This window comes from Coturnix japonica, chromosome 2 (genome assembly GCF_054131305.1).
Source record: "Coturnix japonica strain WE chromosome 2, WE-NBRP24, whole genome shotgun sequence".
Taxonomy (NCBI): domain Eukaryota; kingdom Metazoa; phylum Chordata; class Aves; order Galliformes; family Phasianidae; genus Coturnix; species Coturnix japonica.
In genome coordinates, this window is record NC_140664.1 from 47430238 (window position 1) to 47448352 (window position 18115).

Consider the following 18115-nt stretch of genomic DNA (forward strand, 5'->3'; position numbering starts at 1 on the left):
TAGTGTGAAAAACCTGAAGTTTGCCACTTTATAATAGATGTTTAATGGTAGTACCTACTTCATCCCTTCGTCAGGTAATGCAGAATGGCCTGTACGTAATCACAGAATCATAGAATGGTTTGGGTTGGAAGGGACCTTAAAGACCATCTGGTTCCAACCCCCTGCTATAGGCAGGGACGCCTCCCTCTAGGTAAGGTTATTCACAGCCCCATCCAGCCTGGCCTTGAACACAACTAATCACTAATTAAATGTTGCCTTGACTTAAAGGTGATGAAATATCATGTTCATTAAAATGTTTACACAGAGGCACAGCATTTAAACTATTACAGAAAGAGAACAGTTCTGGGTTGATTGCTGTTTCTTGTTCTGAATGGTCTCCACTGTTTCTCACATAGTGAGGTGAAGAATCAAGTTTTGACAAACAAAATCCATAATGTTATGCAACACTGCTATGGTTTTTAGTAAGCAGAAAGCAAACCTCTTCCAGAACGCATAACACCTGTATTATGTTTTTCAGTAATATTTGAGTTTGGAAGGTCAAAGCTTTTAGAAAGAAATCTGTATAATCAACAACTTGATCATAGTGATAAACTACCTGCGGCCAAATTTTGGGAAGTATTAACATATTTCTGACTTTGCTGTGAGTACAGAGGGGTTTTGCATGTTGTTCCCCATTTGCAGATTTTCCTCATGCTGGATTGTTATCTGCTGTCCACAGAAAAAAATCACCCTCGGAGAATTATAACAATAGTTACCTTTTTCTTTTTACAAGTGCTGCGGAAATACAAAGGGCAGCGATGGTTCGGAGCTGTGTAGCACATCTGTAGTTAATTTAACAAAAAGACAAGAGATCATTGAGAACATTTATGCATTCAGGGAGAGGTTCTAACATGGACAGGAATGAGATACCTTCAAGGAGAAGTATCCTCAGACCTCTTTTTGTGTTCAGAAGCGTCTCTTTTGACACATTTAAGTTGGGAAAGTACTTAAATGTGTTTCTCAAATTTTGTAGACCAGTGCTGTGATCTGTGGAACTGAACTTGTTGATTTCTATGAAATATCATGGCAGATACGATGTGTTTCTAGAAGGCAAAGAGAACTGCTCAGGCAATCAGGCTGATACCGTAACTGTACACACTTCCTGGAAATCTAAGGCTGAGTGAAAGCTTAAAAGTCAAGTCACAAAAATAGTTCAAGAAAGAGACATAAAATGTTCTATGGCTGCTCATTCCTGGGTTTTGTACACTGTCAGCTAGCTCCACAATCATCAGTTTTGTCTAGATGTAGCAGTATGTGGCAGCTCCATGAAGATGGTGCTTTTATATGTTTATAAATACTGTTTGTTTCTCTAGGTTATTTCCTTACACTTAGAAGTTAGATAGGATTGTCCTAGAAGCTAATGAAGTGATTCTGTTTTCTTGGAACTTAGGGTGCACCGACATAAGCGTGTTCTGCAAAGGTGTTTTTTTACCATCCTTCTATGTTCAGTCTTGATTAACAGAAGTTTCGTGCAGAATGGTTGTGCTTCAAGGCTAAGAAAAGCAAAACAACTTAAGTGAACTGGGAGAGAAGGTAGATGGGGACTGATTACTTTTACTTCTCTTTGACATATCCAGAGTTAGGTTTTGGAGGAGGGTAAGAGGCCAAACTGCTGATTTGCCTATCAGAATGAGTCACTAGCTCACAAAGGAATTGCATTGATTATTGCACACCCACAAATTACTATGGAAGATACACTGCAGGGGTGGAGGTTATGCTTTCCCTAAGGGTTTCTGTATAATTAATCTGCTGTAAGTTCTGGTACTTTAGAAAGATCTGAACCGCACTGTTAAGTATGATCCTTGCATGTCAGTTTGCCACTCTCACATGGTTTTGATGTTTCTTGCACTATTGCTTGAGTATTGATGAAAGGTTTTGATACCACTGCTATGGGAAAAATTCAAGTCATATATTCTGTTTCTGTTTTTAGATTATAACTCTGTTTGCTTGTCTTTGTTATGGGCATTAGGAGTCTATACCTGCAGCAAAACAGTTCCCTTGTTAAGTTGAATGTTTCATAAAGGATTAAGTGGAACTGCCTGAGCCATAGGGGACACTTTTGTCTCATAAACAAGAGGCTGATTATCAAGAGTCTGTACTTGTTAGTGGAGAAGGTAACTAAGCAGACTCCCTTCATATATTCATATCTTACCCCATAATTTCTGCATTAAGACTATTTAAAATTTTCAGTTCCTACATCTATAGCTACTCTTTGTAGATTTTGGAGGATGATGAGTATTTTTAATGGAAGATGAGTTGTTATTCTGGTGTGCATAAGCGAACCAGTAATAATTGGAGGCACTGGGACAAATTGTCTTTCACTGTCCCTTGCGGGATTCTTATAACATCAGTTAACAACTGTCTCAGTTAAACACTGGGTTAACATTATAAATTTAGACTCCAAAAGTTAAGATTGCCTATGCGACTCTTTTATATGGAAGATTATGCAGATAGTATATCAGATTCCTGTGTTCTTTTTCTACATGGGCCTGTTTTGCCCATAGCAAAGAAAAGCCCAGGCAGTGGAAATAAATACTATATAAAAAAATATAACAAAAGATAGTTCGCAGTCAGCTCATCTCTCTTCAGATTCTTACTAGGAAAGTGTATTGATAAGTCTGTAGGGATCTATCAGTGGCCTCCAAAGCAAAAGGGCTTTTTATGCTTGGAACAGATTTTTAGCTCTATAATGGTTTTACTGGTCAGGATGTGTGTTTAATGGATGGAGAATTGCTTTGTTGTTTTATTTCTTTTATCTTGGAGTCTCAGATCTGCAAAAGTCACTTTTTCTTTCTCCAGGTTTCACTTGGCTGAAATACAGACTTTTTTTAACTGCTGTTCTTCTTCTTATGCTACACATGGCTCATTGTAAAAACACGAACGTAATACCAGTCCGCTAATCTGATTTGAGGCATCAGTTGCAGCCAGAGCGGCGGCAGAACAAAGCCTTCTGGTCATGTTAGGGGAGCTTGGCTGAGCTTCCTTTCCCTGGGGACTGGATCTCTGTGGTCTTCCCTCCAGCACTGCAGGAGAAGTGCATCCTTTCTGCTGCACTGAAGGGGCTGGTTCAGTTTTGACTTAATACACTAAGAAGAATTTGGGCTGCAGAGTCAAGCACCTCACATTCAGAAAACCCACACTCCTTGGAGTGTCATGCATATGGTATTGCAGCATAACCCCATTGATTGTCACTCTCTTTTTCCACCAAAACCTTCCTGTAGCCAAGTGAGTTGATGAATGAGGTGCTGGGGATCTGCAGCATTGAGGCTGGCTGCAGTAGTCACCTGCTGTGGGGACCTTGGAAGAGGTTGGCTGCCAGCTGGTTGTGGGTCACAGGGTTTAGCTTTCCTGTGGCTTAGCAACTGGAAAAAGAAGTAGGAACTGAAATTCATAATGGAAGTGGTAGCTTCATTTCACACCCACTGTGAGTGAATACTGAAAATGTGTAACAGTCGCTACTCAGGTTGCACTTCTTTAAGTGGTCATCACGCTGATCAGACAGATTTAATCTGTATTTTAGATGAGAAATTATCTTGCAGCTAAGGCTTGAAGGATAGGAAAATGAATTTCAGTGAGGGAAATAGATCTTATTTCCTGTTGAGATCACCAGATGTTTCCAGGCTTACAATACATTAACAGAAGGAATATGTGGAGTACAAAATAAAATGGAGTTTTCCATACAGCAGCTTCTATGAGACTGGAAGGTAACATCAGGATAGCTATTAAATATATGCTCTGTCTGGAAGTAAGACAGGAAGGGATCTTAAAAGAATAAAAATTGTATCATTGACCTGGCATGAACTTTTGTGGTTTGTAAAGCAATCAGGGGAAAAATTCTGATTCCAAAATACATAAAGAATTGTTCATGAAGATACGTCGCTGTTTAATTTTCACTACCATGTATTCCTAACTTAAACAGCTGAAAGTGGACCAATTCCATTTTATATATATACTCAGAATTTTTTTGTAGGAGTTACAACACGGAGGAGGTTTCTACGGTAACCTACCAATAAATTTGTTTCCAAAATAAGGAAAATAATTCTCAAGAACATGATGTGACTTCAGGTGGGATAAGGTTGAGACTTAGCCGTAGTGGATCTGTGTTTGTATCTTTACTGATTTCTTAGCATGTTTTGTGTAGGAATATATTCCCTCCATATTTTTTTCTACTTAAAATGTCTTTAGAACAGGCAAGTAGAAATAGTTTCACAACACCTTTTCAAAATGTGCTAAAAATATAATACCATTTATGTCAGTGACATCAGCTCAAGGTGTTTCTCAAACTTCTAATCACATCAAACTGGGTATTATTTGTGTGGCCTGATGATTGCTAAAAATTCATAGAAAACTTGTGTAAATTAAAGTGCCTGTAACTGCTAGTAGAATCAACATAAGAGTTAGAGAACAGCTTGAGTTGGAAGAGACCATAACAACCATGCAGTTCCAACTCCCTGCCATGTATAGGGCTGGCACCCATTAGATCAATCTGCCAAGGCTACATCCCATGGTTCTTGATACCTTAGGCATTATGATTGTTTTGTTTCTCTAATGCTTTAATTAGAATGCTGTTTCAAATATATATACATACATATTTATGGGCTTATTTTGTATGTGTATTAATGGGTGCAAATATTTGCATGCCGCTGTCTCTAAGGAGAAGTTTGGCTGGGACAGTTCTGTTTTGCTTTGTTTTCTTAGGCATGTTATGATGCAGGTGTTTTTATGCTCTCATGCATAGTACAATATTTGTGGTTCATTTCAGTATACTAAGTGTTTTCAGTAGATCTCAGTGCTTTTGATCTGAGAGAGGCTGAGAGCATCAGAAGTCCCTAGACATTTTTCACGTTGCCACCTTCCTAAGCTCCAGCTAAGATTTCTTAGAGGACCCAATCTTTTGACTTTTAAGATCTTCTGGATAGCCACCTCCTAGAAGTCAGCACACTTAAGAAAATCTTACATCAAGACTCTCATAATGAAAGTGACTGAAGTCACAATTTACTCACGCAATCTGATTTATGTTATACTAATCCAAAGTAATGTTTTGCTTCTAGTTCCCTGCCTGACCTAAATGTTAATGACCAAGCTTTAGCCCACCTAGTAGAGCAAACCTGTCTTCACCATCCCTTGAAAGTCTCTGGTGCTCCCCCAGGACAGGCATTGCCAAATGTGGCTGCAGCTCTGAGAGGATGTTGTCCTGTGATAGAGGGCAGGTTGGATCTGGAAAGAGCAGGTACACTTCTTAGTATGTGGGAGCATCACCATCATCCCATGTACACTGGGAACCTTCATCAGCTGAGGAGGAGAAAAAAGTGCTGAAGAATTTAAAGAACAGAAAGGGGTTAAAAACAAGTGTGAAAAGTTAGATCATGGTACTTGGTGTCTTGAAATGAAGGAAGATTTTTCTGGAAGACTTTAGTCACCTGGGAAGGAAGGATCGGGTAGATGTGTGGGAGGCAATTTGCAGGCAAGTGTACTCCTCTGCAGTCGATCGGTACATTTTAATGAGGCAAGTATATTTGCTCTGTTTTATAGGATTTGCTTTGGACTAGAACTCTGGAAGTCATTTTAGATAGACTGCTTTGAGATACAGTGGTCAGGTGGAAATATTTTGAAGCATATCATATGGAAGCTCTACATTTGCAACATGTTTGTAGGGTCTTAGAAGCGGAGTTATTTTCAACAGAAAATTGTTTCTTCTTCAGAAGAGGTTTTTATGGTAAATAAAGGTCATACAAAGGATGTTAAAAGCAGAAGTGAAGTTAGAAATACCGTAGCTGTTCAATTTCATTCTTCTACTTAATGTATTTACTCACATCTGCAGCCATCTCTCAGTCTGTGCCATCCCATTGGAAAGGAAGCTTTCACACCAGTGTCCTTGATCTCACCTCCATCCTGTAGGCTGCCAGAGGCTGAGTGGAACCATTTTTTAGATGCAGAAGCATTCCCCTCAGGGATGGGAATTCCAACATGCCAGTGGATGGCAAGACAGGGAAGGCCAGGCTGTGCTGAGGTCCTTTGAGGGAACACAGAGGCTGTAGTTGCCTCCCATGGCCCATTCCACACAGTAGGACAGCCAAGTACTTTTGCCTTGGGACCCATGCTACTTGTACAGGGCAATTTCTTTCAAGCAAAAAAAATTGCCTGTGTTTAGACAGAGATGCTAGCAAGTGAATGCTTTTGGTTGATGGGCTAAATAGCAAACAAAGAAGCTTCAACTTGGAAGAGTATTCCACATTTTCTGGAATTTATCACTTTGACTTTGCTCCTTCTGCTTTTCCAGTTCTTTTTTTGATTCTTCCAGCAGTGCTATCTATTGCATTTGTCCATTTTGTCCTACTTATTTGGTTTGTTAACTTGTCCTTTCTTGGGCTTGTTTTTGCTTTCTTTCTACTGTAGGAACAGAGGGTTTATAACAGCCATAGCCTGTCTTCAAAGGGTGAATCCACAGTGTTCTAAATAATCATTACATAAGTCACTAAAACAACAAAGAAGGATAAACACATCCTCATCATGAGGAAGAAATCACTCCAAGGGCAATATAAGTATCTATCTGCCTGTCTTCAGACATGCTGCTTCATTTCTTCCAAGACTTTCTGTGCATGTTTTTCACACCTGCTTTAGCATCTACTTTTCTCTAAAGTTCAAAAGTTCCTGAAAAAAAGTTTTCAGGGAAAGTCTCAGTCTCACGTCTCACAATAAAGGAAAATACAGATTCTTTGGTTTGTATAACTCTGTTTGATTTTAGAAAGATTTAATATAAAACTAGCCCCCAGCTTTAAAAAGAGCTGGAGTGCAGGAGGCTCTGCATCCAGGGCACAGATAGTGGAGAGGCTGTCGATCAAAGTTGGACCCACCATTCTGTGCCTTTGTGTTTTGTACAGCTGAGCTGCAGCTTCACCATCACTGAGGATGGCTGTGGTTTCTCATTCACATAATTCTGAAATAAGCTGTTTGGTGCAAATTTCTGGGCTGCGTTGCTTGGGATAGCTAGGAAGAGTATGTTGTGCCAGGCTCAGAGGAAGCGGTGTTGAGCAAAGACTCTGAATTCTTGCAGTTAAATTATGTTGCATGAGAAAATACTGAACAGCAGAGAGTTGTGTTTTTCAGGAAAAATTGCACAATCTTTTTAAAGTTACAGGCTGCTTCTTCCTCGAGGAACTCATGAGTATAAGCTGAACAACCTTTTGCATCACTTTCCTGCCCTTTCCATGGCAGAAGTTTAAATTCAGTTTAAAACTAAGTGAGCGTGCTTCTAGGTAGTTTTGTATCATAGAATCATAGAATGTCTTGGGTTGAAAAGGACCATAAAGTTCATCAAGTTTCAACCCCACTGCCATAGGCAGGGTCTCCAACCAGTAGAACTACTTAAACTATATTTTGTATATGGGTTTGTTTGAATTTTGAAGACTGCCTTTATTACATACCGTGTACTATAACCTGTCAGCAACCTGCTAATAAACCTTCTTTCCTTTTCTTCTTAAAGGTGCAGTTTATCATTCTGCAATATTTAAAAGCAGGAAGGTTGGGAGAAACAGCAACATATCCAAGGTTGAGGATTCGGAAGATTAAAAGATGTTCTTATTGGTTGTGTTTCTAATTTTCAGGAATTCTTTGAACATGCGAAAAAGCTCTGGGATGATGAAGGTGTGAAAGCATGCTTCGAGAGGTCAAACGAGTATCAACTGATCGACTGTGCACAGTAGTAAGTGTTTATTTTTATTGATTTAATAGCCAAAGATGTAACTGTTCATATAGTTTAAAAATATATCTGTGTTTGCAAGATGTAGGAGTTTTGGAATGCAGCAGTTACCATTCTAATTCTAATTGCTGGTTTTATAATTGTCTGCCTTTCTTATACAACTAAATGTTCTGCTTCTGATATTTAACAGTTTACGAAAGCTACTGTGAAAGAAAACATCAAATTAAAGAATTGTGAATATATGTATTGTTTGAAATAGATACACACAGAGTCAATTTGATTTAAACCATTAAGCTTCAAAAATTCACAGCCAGTATAAGGAAAATACTGTGTTTTAAATTCTGTGACCCAGGCAGTGCTTGAAAATAGCTGTTTTTCTTTACATTTCACTAAAACTTATGTGATTTTTATCAAACAAGATGCATACCTGCATTACTATTGTGTCTCTAATGTATACTCTGGGAAAAAAATAATAAGCAAGATTTCAGTAAAGTTAGTATTATATTTGTTTTTCTCTCCTTCATATACATAAAGTCAAGCTGTACACTTGTGTGTAACGCAGTGGGGACCCTTAAACAGGTTTGTGTGATTGGGAACGTTCTGAGAAGAGATGTGTAAAAGATTTGAAGGTGCAAATCATAAATATACAGTACACTGATGAAAGTAGATTAGTCAGGAAGTAGTACATTAACAGCTACAGACTACAGCACTCTGCTGTCCCCAGTAATAACGCAGCTCTGAGTTAGACTTCAACCAAAAATACACATTTCATGTGAATAGCTATTGTGAAAATATATACTCTTAGAGTTGCTATGTGATTTAGGGTTTTCAGAGAACACAATCCAGTGTGTTATGATTTGTCTAATTGGCAGTATGGTCAGTAACAATACCACAAGTCTGTTGTAGCACTCAGTGTTTTGTTTTTCTGTCCTCTCTGCTCCCAGTGCCTAAGCTCAAGCAGAGAAAATGGCCTGTGTAGCTAAAGGAATTGTTGCACTCCTGCCACAGCGGGGAATTTTGGGGCTGTGGATAGTGTTTTCTTTTCCCTTATTCCAGACTATTTTGGGAAAAGAGAAAGATCCAGTGATGATTCATCAGCACATGGAAGCAAGGGAAAAACACGTATGTGTAGGAGGGAACTCATTTGACCTCAATGGATTAAGTTTACTAAAGCTTGGGCATTAGCCTGGCAACAGTCCAGACTGACAGTGGTTCTGTATAAACCCCCCCCAAAAAAGTTGTCCTGAGTTGTAATCAGTGGGTCTTTCCTGTGCCCTTGCCCACCACCTCCATGGCACAGAACTGTGATATACTTGCTGGAAAGTCAGGGTTGACTTTTTGGGCTGTCTGTAAATACACTCAATTAAGATCTCTCAGAACAGTAAAATTGAATAATGATGTATGTTTAAGGTAAATGGAAATGAAGCTTACTGTACTGATCAGTAAAGACCCTTATGGCTCTCAGTCTTTGAAAAAGAGCCTTAAAGAACCAGCCGTGTATTTTCCACACCTACTTTAACTGACTTTCTTTTGGTGGAGACATTCGTTGCAGTAGTAAACAGGACACTTGCTTGATTTCCTACCTTCAAGACGATTTATGAAATAGCATTTAATATTTAAATATCTCTTGAGCATATTGTGTTCTACATTTGTGATATGCCTGAAAATGTAGCAGTTAAGCAACTTAACCACATTTTTAAACCTTCACTCTTAGTACAGAGACTTGAAACTCAGGGGTACTTGTGTCACTGACCTGATTAGACAGCCCCTTCCTCATGGGTGTTGATAGCTGCCCCTCCATCATTCCTTAAAAGTTAAAATGATACTAAGATAATCAGTGAAAGAGATTGTAAAGTCATCATATATTTGCTGCATGCTTGTGATTGTATGTTACACAACAGTAGTTGCTTTACCCAGAAGAATATGTTTGGGCTGATTTTCTTTATTACTCTGGGATAAATACTTTGCTGGACAGAGAGGTACGAGAAAGACACAAAGGCAAATTCCTTATTTACAGTGGGCCTGAAAGTTGCTTTTCCTTGATCTTTAACACATCTTTAAATTACCAAGATCCTGGTCCTCCATGGAAATGAAAGTCAGGGCCTGCTTCTCAGGCTATTTTAGTATTCTGACGTGACCATACTTCTGCACTTCTTATTGTCATGCTAGTACCTAATGTGGTATTTGCAGCAAATGTGAAACTGACCCAGTAAAAGACCTTGTGCTCTAATAAGAGTAGATAGATTGTAAGCAAAGATCTGAGTTGTTCTTCTTTAACGACTACAAGTATATCTAAGTTACTCTTAGAGGGGAGTACTACTATCAACTATTTATTTTTTCTTGCTTGATACTGTAACAGTGACAGGTTATTGTCACTGTTATTGCCTTGCCTTCTGCCTCAGTATTACTTTCAAGTTAAATTTCAAATTTAATTTAATTTTAAAAGCTTACCTAAATTTCAACGGATTGGTTTTGTCTATGACTCTTTTGGCATACTTCAATTAGCTTCAACTTATTTAAAACTACTATGATTTCGTAAATACTCACAAACTGTATATTCAGCAAATGGTAGCTTTGTAAGGGATTCTTAGACTGTGCATGATTTAGTGCTGTCTTGGCATTGAACTGTTTCGTCTATATGCTGTAGACCAGAGTATCTTCACAAAATATTTTATGTCATTCTGGAATAGTTTCCTAAAAACTGAATAGTTTTCTGTAAGATTAATGCAAATCCATTTTTAAGTTATTTTATCTTCTACATGCTTGCTATTGAATGTCAAATTTTGTTGTATCTGTGCAAGAGAAGTGCAAAGCAAACTGCCTTGAATATAGAAGTGGTCAACAGAAGTAAAGGTCTAGATATGACAACCTTCATTTACAAAAAGACAAGGTGATGAGTTTATTAAATAACTTCATAAATTTATTTGCATCTTCTGAGAACATTAATTGCTGAGCTTATGAAGAAATATAAAATTTTGTTTTACGATAGCATACCTTGCAGTAGAGTTGTAGGTTTTTATTGACTATTTGGTATTATATGTGTAAGAGAATGACTTCATTCTAATGCTGGTGGTAATTTTCTACTTCTAAAGTCCTATTTCTTCACTGCTATCTGTACTATGCATTGATCCGTGGCTTCTTTAGTAATCCAGGAGAAGCCTTTAAGTTACTTCTACTTAGAATCTAATACATGGGCCCAATGATAGCAATGAAATTGAAGACTTCTGTGGAGTGTGAGTCTGCACTGGAGAATAGTGAGGACTCCTGTTCTGGTGACATACGTCTGTTGTCTTGCTAAAATGAGTTAAGTGATCATGATTACTCATGTTGGTTGCTCAGTTGACTGGGTAAATTCGGTTGCAGTGATGAGACAGGAGGTGTGGGGCTACTTAGAGCACCTAGGCAATATCAGGGAAAGGTGGTGGTTTGTAGAGCAAAGAAGTGGGCAAGAATTAGGGACAAAAAAAAAACACAAAAGCAGAAAATCTGGTTATCATCATATCATAGTCTCGTGTGGGTTGGAAGGGACCTTAGAGATCATCGAGTCCAATGCCCTGGAATTTGAGCCTCCTGTGTAGCAGAGCGGCACTTCTACCACTTGCGCCACAGGGGGGATTCTTGTTATCCTTGTAGGTCACATACAGTTTGCTCATGGCATCTTTGTTAGGAAAAATTAACTACTCTTACATTTATTAGAAGGTTCGAGAGTTTAGTTTTGTCTCATTGTATTTGCACAAAATAACCATATGTATGTGTACATAAGTGGAAGGTACATAGGTGTAGGTGAAAAGGCTGTATTTCTGCTTGCTTTGTTTCTCTGTTTAGGAACTAAACCAAGACTTTAAGGGAACACTGCTCTGAGCCAGTAGTTTATCGCAGTTTGCTCACTGATCTTCTTTACCTTATAAAAGATGCCACTCCTGATATACTCAAGTGTGATGGCCTAGATTGGCCTCTCTACAAACATTTGTGCTAATGAAACTTGATTATGCAGGTTCTCAGGCAAGCAAACACAAGGGATGTGAGCTTGGCCAAAGAAAATTGATTTTTAAATTTGAGCTAATATACACACAAAGGATACATCTCAAGTTCTTTTTTGTTTGTTTTTTGCAGTTATTCTATCTTTGAGAAGGGTTTCGGCCAACCTTTGGGGCACCTATCAAGGCAATAGATGAAGTAATTAAAGAAAAAAAATTGTTTGAGTTGTTGTTCAGAGATTCAACTCCTGATGTGTGAAAACTTCTTTTCTCAGCAACACATCTTGAAACTGAGCATATCTCTAAGTTACTGTGCTCTCTTCCAGATATAAGACGTAATCATCAATATTAGATAAAGCTGTCCCTTAATTATCTCTCACAATGTGAGGTCAGAAAGCCCACCTCATCTTTGTCTGTCTCTCCATGTCTTTTGCCTAGCATACCACTTGAGCCTCATTTTGTTGGTACGTACACAGGCTACATGTATGATGTCAAATATAAGCATTTGGGTAATTCATATACTTTCACTCTGTGTGACTTTAGGATTTGCCATTTAATGCTATTTCTTTTAGGGATTTTGCTAGAATTGGCTGAATCATGCTCCAAATTGGATTTTGCTAAAGCTCTCACCCAGAGAGGTCACAAACAAGCTGTGCTGACTCAGTGGCAACTAAGTCCTTCCTGTAGTGCCCTTCCAGCACCAGTTTCCAATGAATCCAGTCCAGCTGCAACAGTTCTTGATAATTAACCTTTTGAAGACCGAGATGCTTAATAGTTACTAATTCTATCTCCTTTGAAAGTTCCATAATAGTAATAGCTGTCAGTGTCAGGACAGCAGCAAGTAGCTTTTCTTTTCTGACAGTGAGTGAGGCTTCAGTGTTCCCAGATTTGATACTCTAATAGCAGAAAAGGTGTTTTGTATCATCTCAGTGTTTTTGTTTGTTTTAAAATCCCCATTGTATACAGGATTAAATCAAGGGACTATGCCCTCCTTTATGTATTTGTTCCTGTGCCTCTCCATCATCATACAGCGTTCAGTTCTGCCTAATTTAGGATCATTGAAATGTGAGGAAAAATACTGCTTTGCGCACTCCTGAGATCTGAATTGAAAATTTGTACAAAAATTCTACAATTCTTAATATTTTGCATTAAACTGTCACTGATGATTGACTGTATCAGTTAGTGGCTGATCGTTGCAGCCCATCAAAGATTTTTGACATATCTTGTGTCACATGCCTTTGTCAAAGTAGATACCTGGAAACTGAGTTGGATTTGTGTAGTTTTTAGCTGGTCCCAGGTTTCTTCATAGTTCTGGGTTATAGGTGTGATTTCATCCCCATTCTGTATTGCTCAGAGGACTTAGAGCCATGTCATCATCATTTAGTTTCTCCAGGAATATGGCCGGAATGAGGCCAGGGGAGGCTGAACTGGTGCTTGCATAATGCATGGCAAAGCTACTGCAGAAAATACAACTGTGGTTACAGCTGAATAACAAACTGTTGTTTTCTAGATAACATAGATGTACTGTCTGTGAAATCATTAGTCTAGCAATCTGTTTTTAAACTGACAAGTGGCAAAGATGAATTATCCAAGTATCTGCACCATTTAAGGAAAAGATGTTTAGGAATGTAAGTATTTAGTTTTTGTCCCTGGAGGAGCAGTATGATGTTCGTGTATGATGTCATCATTTGAGGGGGAAAAAAAAAATCCGTAATTGAAATTTCCTCTCCGCTGCTGTATCTGGAGTGATTTTGGATGCACATGGGAGGGTTTGCAACCTACTGTGGGGAATCTGCTGGAGCAGGGTGGCTGGATGATCTCCAAAGGTCCCTTCCTAGCCCTGGGATCCTGTGGTACTATGCTCATCTCCAGCCTGCAGCTTGAAATGCACAGTCTGGGCTGGCAGAGTTCTTCTTGTACTCCTTGATAACTGCCCATTTTCAAGATGCTGTGGTGCTTCTTGGTGTATCTCTTGAAAAGTCTTATTGAAGGGGGAGTGGACTCATGAAACATGGCTGCTGAAGTCATGCATTTGTTGTAGAAAGGGAGAGTGGGAGGTGGTAGCTGAAGGATTATGCAGGCCCAAGAGGTTCTCCCGCATACCAGTCTTCAAACTTCGCTTTTTATTTTTAATAAAATTTCCTTCGTTGTAATGCAGATGTGTGTATGAACTGAACACACTGGTGGTAAGCTAAGCAGTATTATTCTTAAAACTGGCCATTCTTTTTTAGGTCGTGTAATGACTTATTAAATATAAGACTTAATACTTTTTACTTAGAGAAAAGATGAGAAGAAGTAATTGATGATAAATGTTTAATTCTTCATGTTACTGAATTTTTGATGGTGATACATGAAAATTGTAATAATATTATTTTCTTCCATCTGAAGTTCTCTTTTGTTTCATATATAGGCAATCACTGTAATTATGAAGTTTCTTCATTTTCTTTCACTTTCTATCATTTCAAATAAAATTTTAGTGTTTAAGCTAGAAACATATTTTCTTTGGTTAATCGATGATCGGGTTTTCTCCATTTGCCTTATTGAAATTATAAACCTTAACCAAACAGTGAATTGTTGTTTAATGATAGCAAGAAAAAAAATAGAGAGAGAGGTTATAATTACAGGATAGTTGCTTTCTTTTTACTGATGAGTCTTCTAAACAAAGGTGTTTGCCAGATAGGACAGAAGTCGTTCTGCAGTGCGTAATGTTTGCATCTTTCACAGTTTACTAACTAGGAGACCACACTCTTCAGAGGCAGAGTTGTGGTTTCTTAAAATACACAATGGGAATTTTCTGAAATAACCATTTCGTCTCCTGTGAATTCTTGTTGTTGTTCCCCTTTTTACTGACGCTCATGAAAAAGCAGCATCAAACTTAACCAATACCATCTACATTTTGTTAATCTAATTGTGACTAATGTGGCCACGATCTTAGAATAGTATTACTTAGAAGTACAAAATTGTGGAGAAGCCGCTGTAAAAACCCCCAGAATGCCTTTGTATTCCCCATTTGTATGAAGTATGAAAGTACCTGGCTCCAATTGGATGGCATGCGGGCACGCACCTGCCTCAATCAGCCACCTCAAGTAAGTCATTTCTATACCTAGAGAAAACAAAGCTATATTCTCAATTGAAAAATAGGAGTGAAAATAGGTTATAAACACATCACTCCCTCTGTCTTTTAAATATTGATATGATGCATTATTTTTACTAATTACAATTGAAGAAGCACCTAAGCAGCTCAGAATGGGATGCTTAAACATCTGTACATTTTCCCACATTCTTCTGCATTCATGGCAGTGTTTTTGCACAGTTAGAATAGGCAGAAAGTTTGAAAATGTGAGGCAGAAAACCAAAATAAGCCTTAACTTCAATTTGTGGTACTTAATATGGTTGTATTTTTTATGTTTCTTTCCTGTCACAGATAAATAAGACACCCAAATTAGAATTTGGATTTATTTTATGTCTTTGGTGATGAAGAAGTGATTGGTTTCACAAGAACAAGAGAAAAAAGAAAAAAAAAAAAACTTAAAAACAGAGGGTATTTTTTGCCATACAAGAATATCTGAAAGTTTTTCTTACCCATTCTGACAACATATGTAACTTCTGTACTGTGTACAGTTGCTTTGTAACTGTAATGCAGCAGTCTTCCTCTTTGCCCTGCATTTTAACATCTAAAGAGTAAGTCAGGTCTTCCAGGCCAGAAGTCGGCAGCATTTTATGTGTTTAATCCTGTCTGATACTTTATTAACCATTGTGATAGCAGTGAGCTGAGACTGTCAGAGAAAGCAGTACATATTGATCTGCACTGATTTTTGGAGTTACTACAAAAACATGCATATTAGCAGCAGTTCAGTCCCATTTGGATATATGATCCATTCAGCAGATTTGACAGTAGCAGAGAGATCTATCAGCTGGGCTCATCCGCACTTACTTTTTTGTGGTAGCATCCCGTATTTAATTTGGTGATTTTTATTATTATTTTTTTCCATATCCATTCAGCAGAGGTGAACGGTAAACTTGAAGAGATTTATATGCATTAACAACACACACTTTGTGCATTTGTAGAGCTTGAACAAAACCTGCTGAAGAGTCAACACTCTTAGCATCAGCCTCAGTGTACAGGTTCTCAAAGTGTTGATTCCCCTTAACATACAGAAAGAGCATTCTGTTGCATGTATTATTAAAGAGGTTGCGTTTCCTTTTAGCACAGCTTACAGGACTGAGGTGAGGAGGTACTGGTACAGCGCTTAGTCACTGAGCAGGCACAATGGGCCAGTGCGACTGGTGACCATGGCCAGCTTCAGAGATACAGAGTGAGGAGGACTTCCATGTAGGACTGGATTTCACTGAGGTCTGTCTTGTTTGAATTGCATGTATTACCTATAACATGAAGTATATTTCAGACGTGCCAACGTGAAATAATTGAGTTAATAAAAAGCAGGCCTTGAAGGTTGCCTTGAAAGTTGATGTCTACCTAGAGTACAGATAACTACCGGTACAGAGAATCTCTAAAACTCACTTTTCACTGCTACCAAATCCAAGAAAGAGAAATTTATACAGTGATGGGGCTGATGCAGCTTAGCTCTTGAAGTCTTCACCATGAGTCACTGCTTGGTGTCAGTACCTCAAAACTTCTTCAGATGAAGTCAGACTGCAACCGTTGGTTATCTGGAATCTACATGCAGGATTTGTAAGTGCATCTCAGAAGGAAGTTGTTTGTCATTCTGTCAGCTCTAGTGTTGTTTATGTATGTGCTTTCCTTGGTTTAGGACTGCTGCAGTGTGCTCATGGAAGAAAGAGTAAAGTATGACCAAAGCCAGTTTTATTATACTTCAGAGAGCACTGAGTCACTAACATTTATTCCATTTCTCCAATTGCTGTTGATTGATACAGTATTTAATTTGATCTGTTCATTTACAACTCTTTGAATGTGTGTGCCTTCTTGATGGGAAAGATGAGTTGGTCAAAGAACACATTAACTTCTTAATAAGCTTGTTATTGTGTAACACAAATGTATTTTAGATTTTTCTATGAGATTTTCTCTTTTTTTTCATTATTCTCTAGAGAAAAGTGTGTTGCATACTCTTGCCTTAAACCTGACCTAATGTGAAATGTTTGTTTACATAATAAATATTAAATAATACAGTTACTTTATAATAACTTTAATACCCGTAAGTTGAATGTTTAAAAAAGAAGCAGGAGTCCTGGCAATTTCATGCCGGGTTATATGGATGTTGTCAAATTGTTTACAGTTGGGGTCTGACTTTCATTAAAATTTACAAGCATTTTTTCACTTTGAGATGGTCAGCTTTCCTTTGTCCAAGTAGAAAGTTTCACACCACAGGATCACAAAAGGCCAAAAGACATTTTTCTTCCAGGGCAAACTACTGTCAGACCAATCTCTGCAGACGTGGACTCCTCTGAACTAACGTACTTGCTCAGCCTTGTTTATGTTAGGATCTACAAGAAGCCAGAGTTTGGGTGGTGGTGTTTTTCTAAGTTAGTGCTACACCAACACATTTGAAAATAGAAAAACGATGGAATGCAGGAGTTAGGAAATAAGAAAATACAATAAAGTTTACACTGTGTTGGAAAAATGTGGAGGCTAAGCCCCTGTGCTTGAAAAAGAAACTTTACACCTCAGACTAAACCAAGATGGAGACTTAGTATTTGTCAGCTTGGTTGTAATCCCAATTTTAAGGTAAGTCAGACTGGGAGACTGAGAGTTTAACGGTGTCTCATTACTTCTAATAATTAAATTAAATCTAATTTTGTTCATTTTAATACAAAACAACAGTGATACTGCCAGAAATTTGAAAAAGTTTATTTGACTTCAGTGGCGCCATTTCAGTTTGTGTCTGTTGTAAAAGTATTCTTTCTGAATTGATGAGAAATGTTTGCTGCAGTGGTGGGTTTTTACACAAAGTTAATTTGAGTATAAATAAATCAGTGGAAAAGAAAACATGTGCAGTAATGTGTCAGTAGACTTCCTGTATAATTGGTGCACTAAGTAATTGTCTTGGAGAACAAAATCTGCAAATCTTAATTTGTGCTAGAACTGGTTCAGAAATGAGTGTTTTCTTCATCTTACGCCCTTGAAAATTCCTCAGTTTGTAATAAAAATGAAAGGACGTGGTCTGAATCAGTTACCACTAATACATAAAAAGACAAATCTTGAGATCACTGTTCTGACAACAGATTTCAGACACAGTCTCCTTTCATGAGTATTGCAGGGGAAGTTGAGGGGTGTATTTTGTTTTTCAAGTACGTTATCACAGAAATGAATTAGAATGAATATCCAAATAACACTTGAGTACATTTTTCTGGCTGAAGATTAATGACACATGCAGTGCTCTTCTTGATTCCCTTCCTTCATCTCCTTCATTTTTTTTTATAT

The 18115-nt window shown here is 38.0% G+C and overlaps 1 protein-coding gene across 2 annotated transcripts in view; it reads left to right on the forward strand.

Moving 5' to 3' along the window:
• Positions 1 to 18115, forward strand: part of GNAL (G protein subunit alpha L) — a 170723-nt gene that overhangs the window by 110125 nt on the left and 42483 nt on the right. For both annotated transcript variants that reach the window (XM_015855233.3, XM_015855232.3), the window contains exon 5: positions 7644 to 7741. In XM_015855233.3, coding sequence (XP_015710719.1) covers positions 7644 to 7741 — 98 coding nt within the window. The remainder of the gene's footprint in view (positions 1 to 7643; positions 7742 to 18115) is intronic.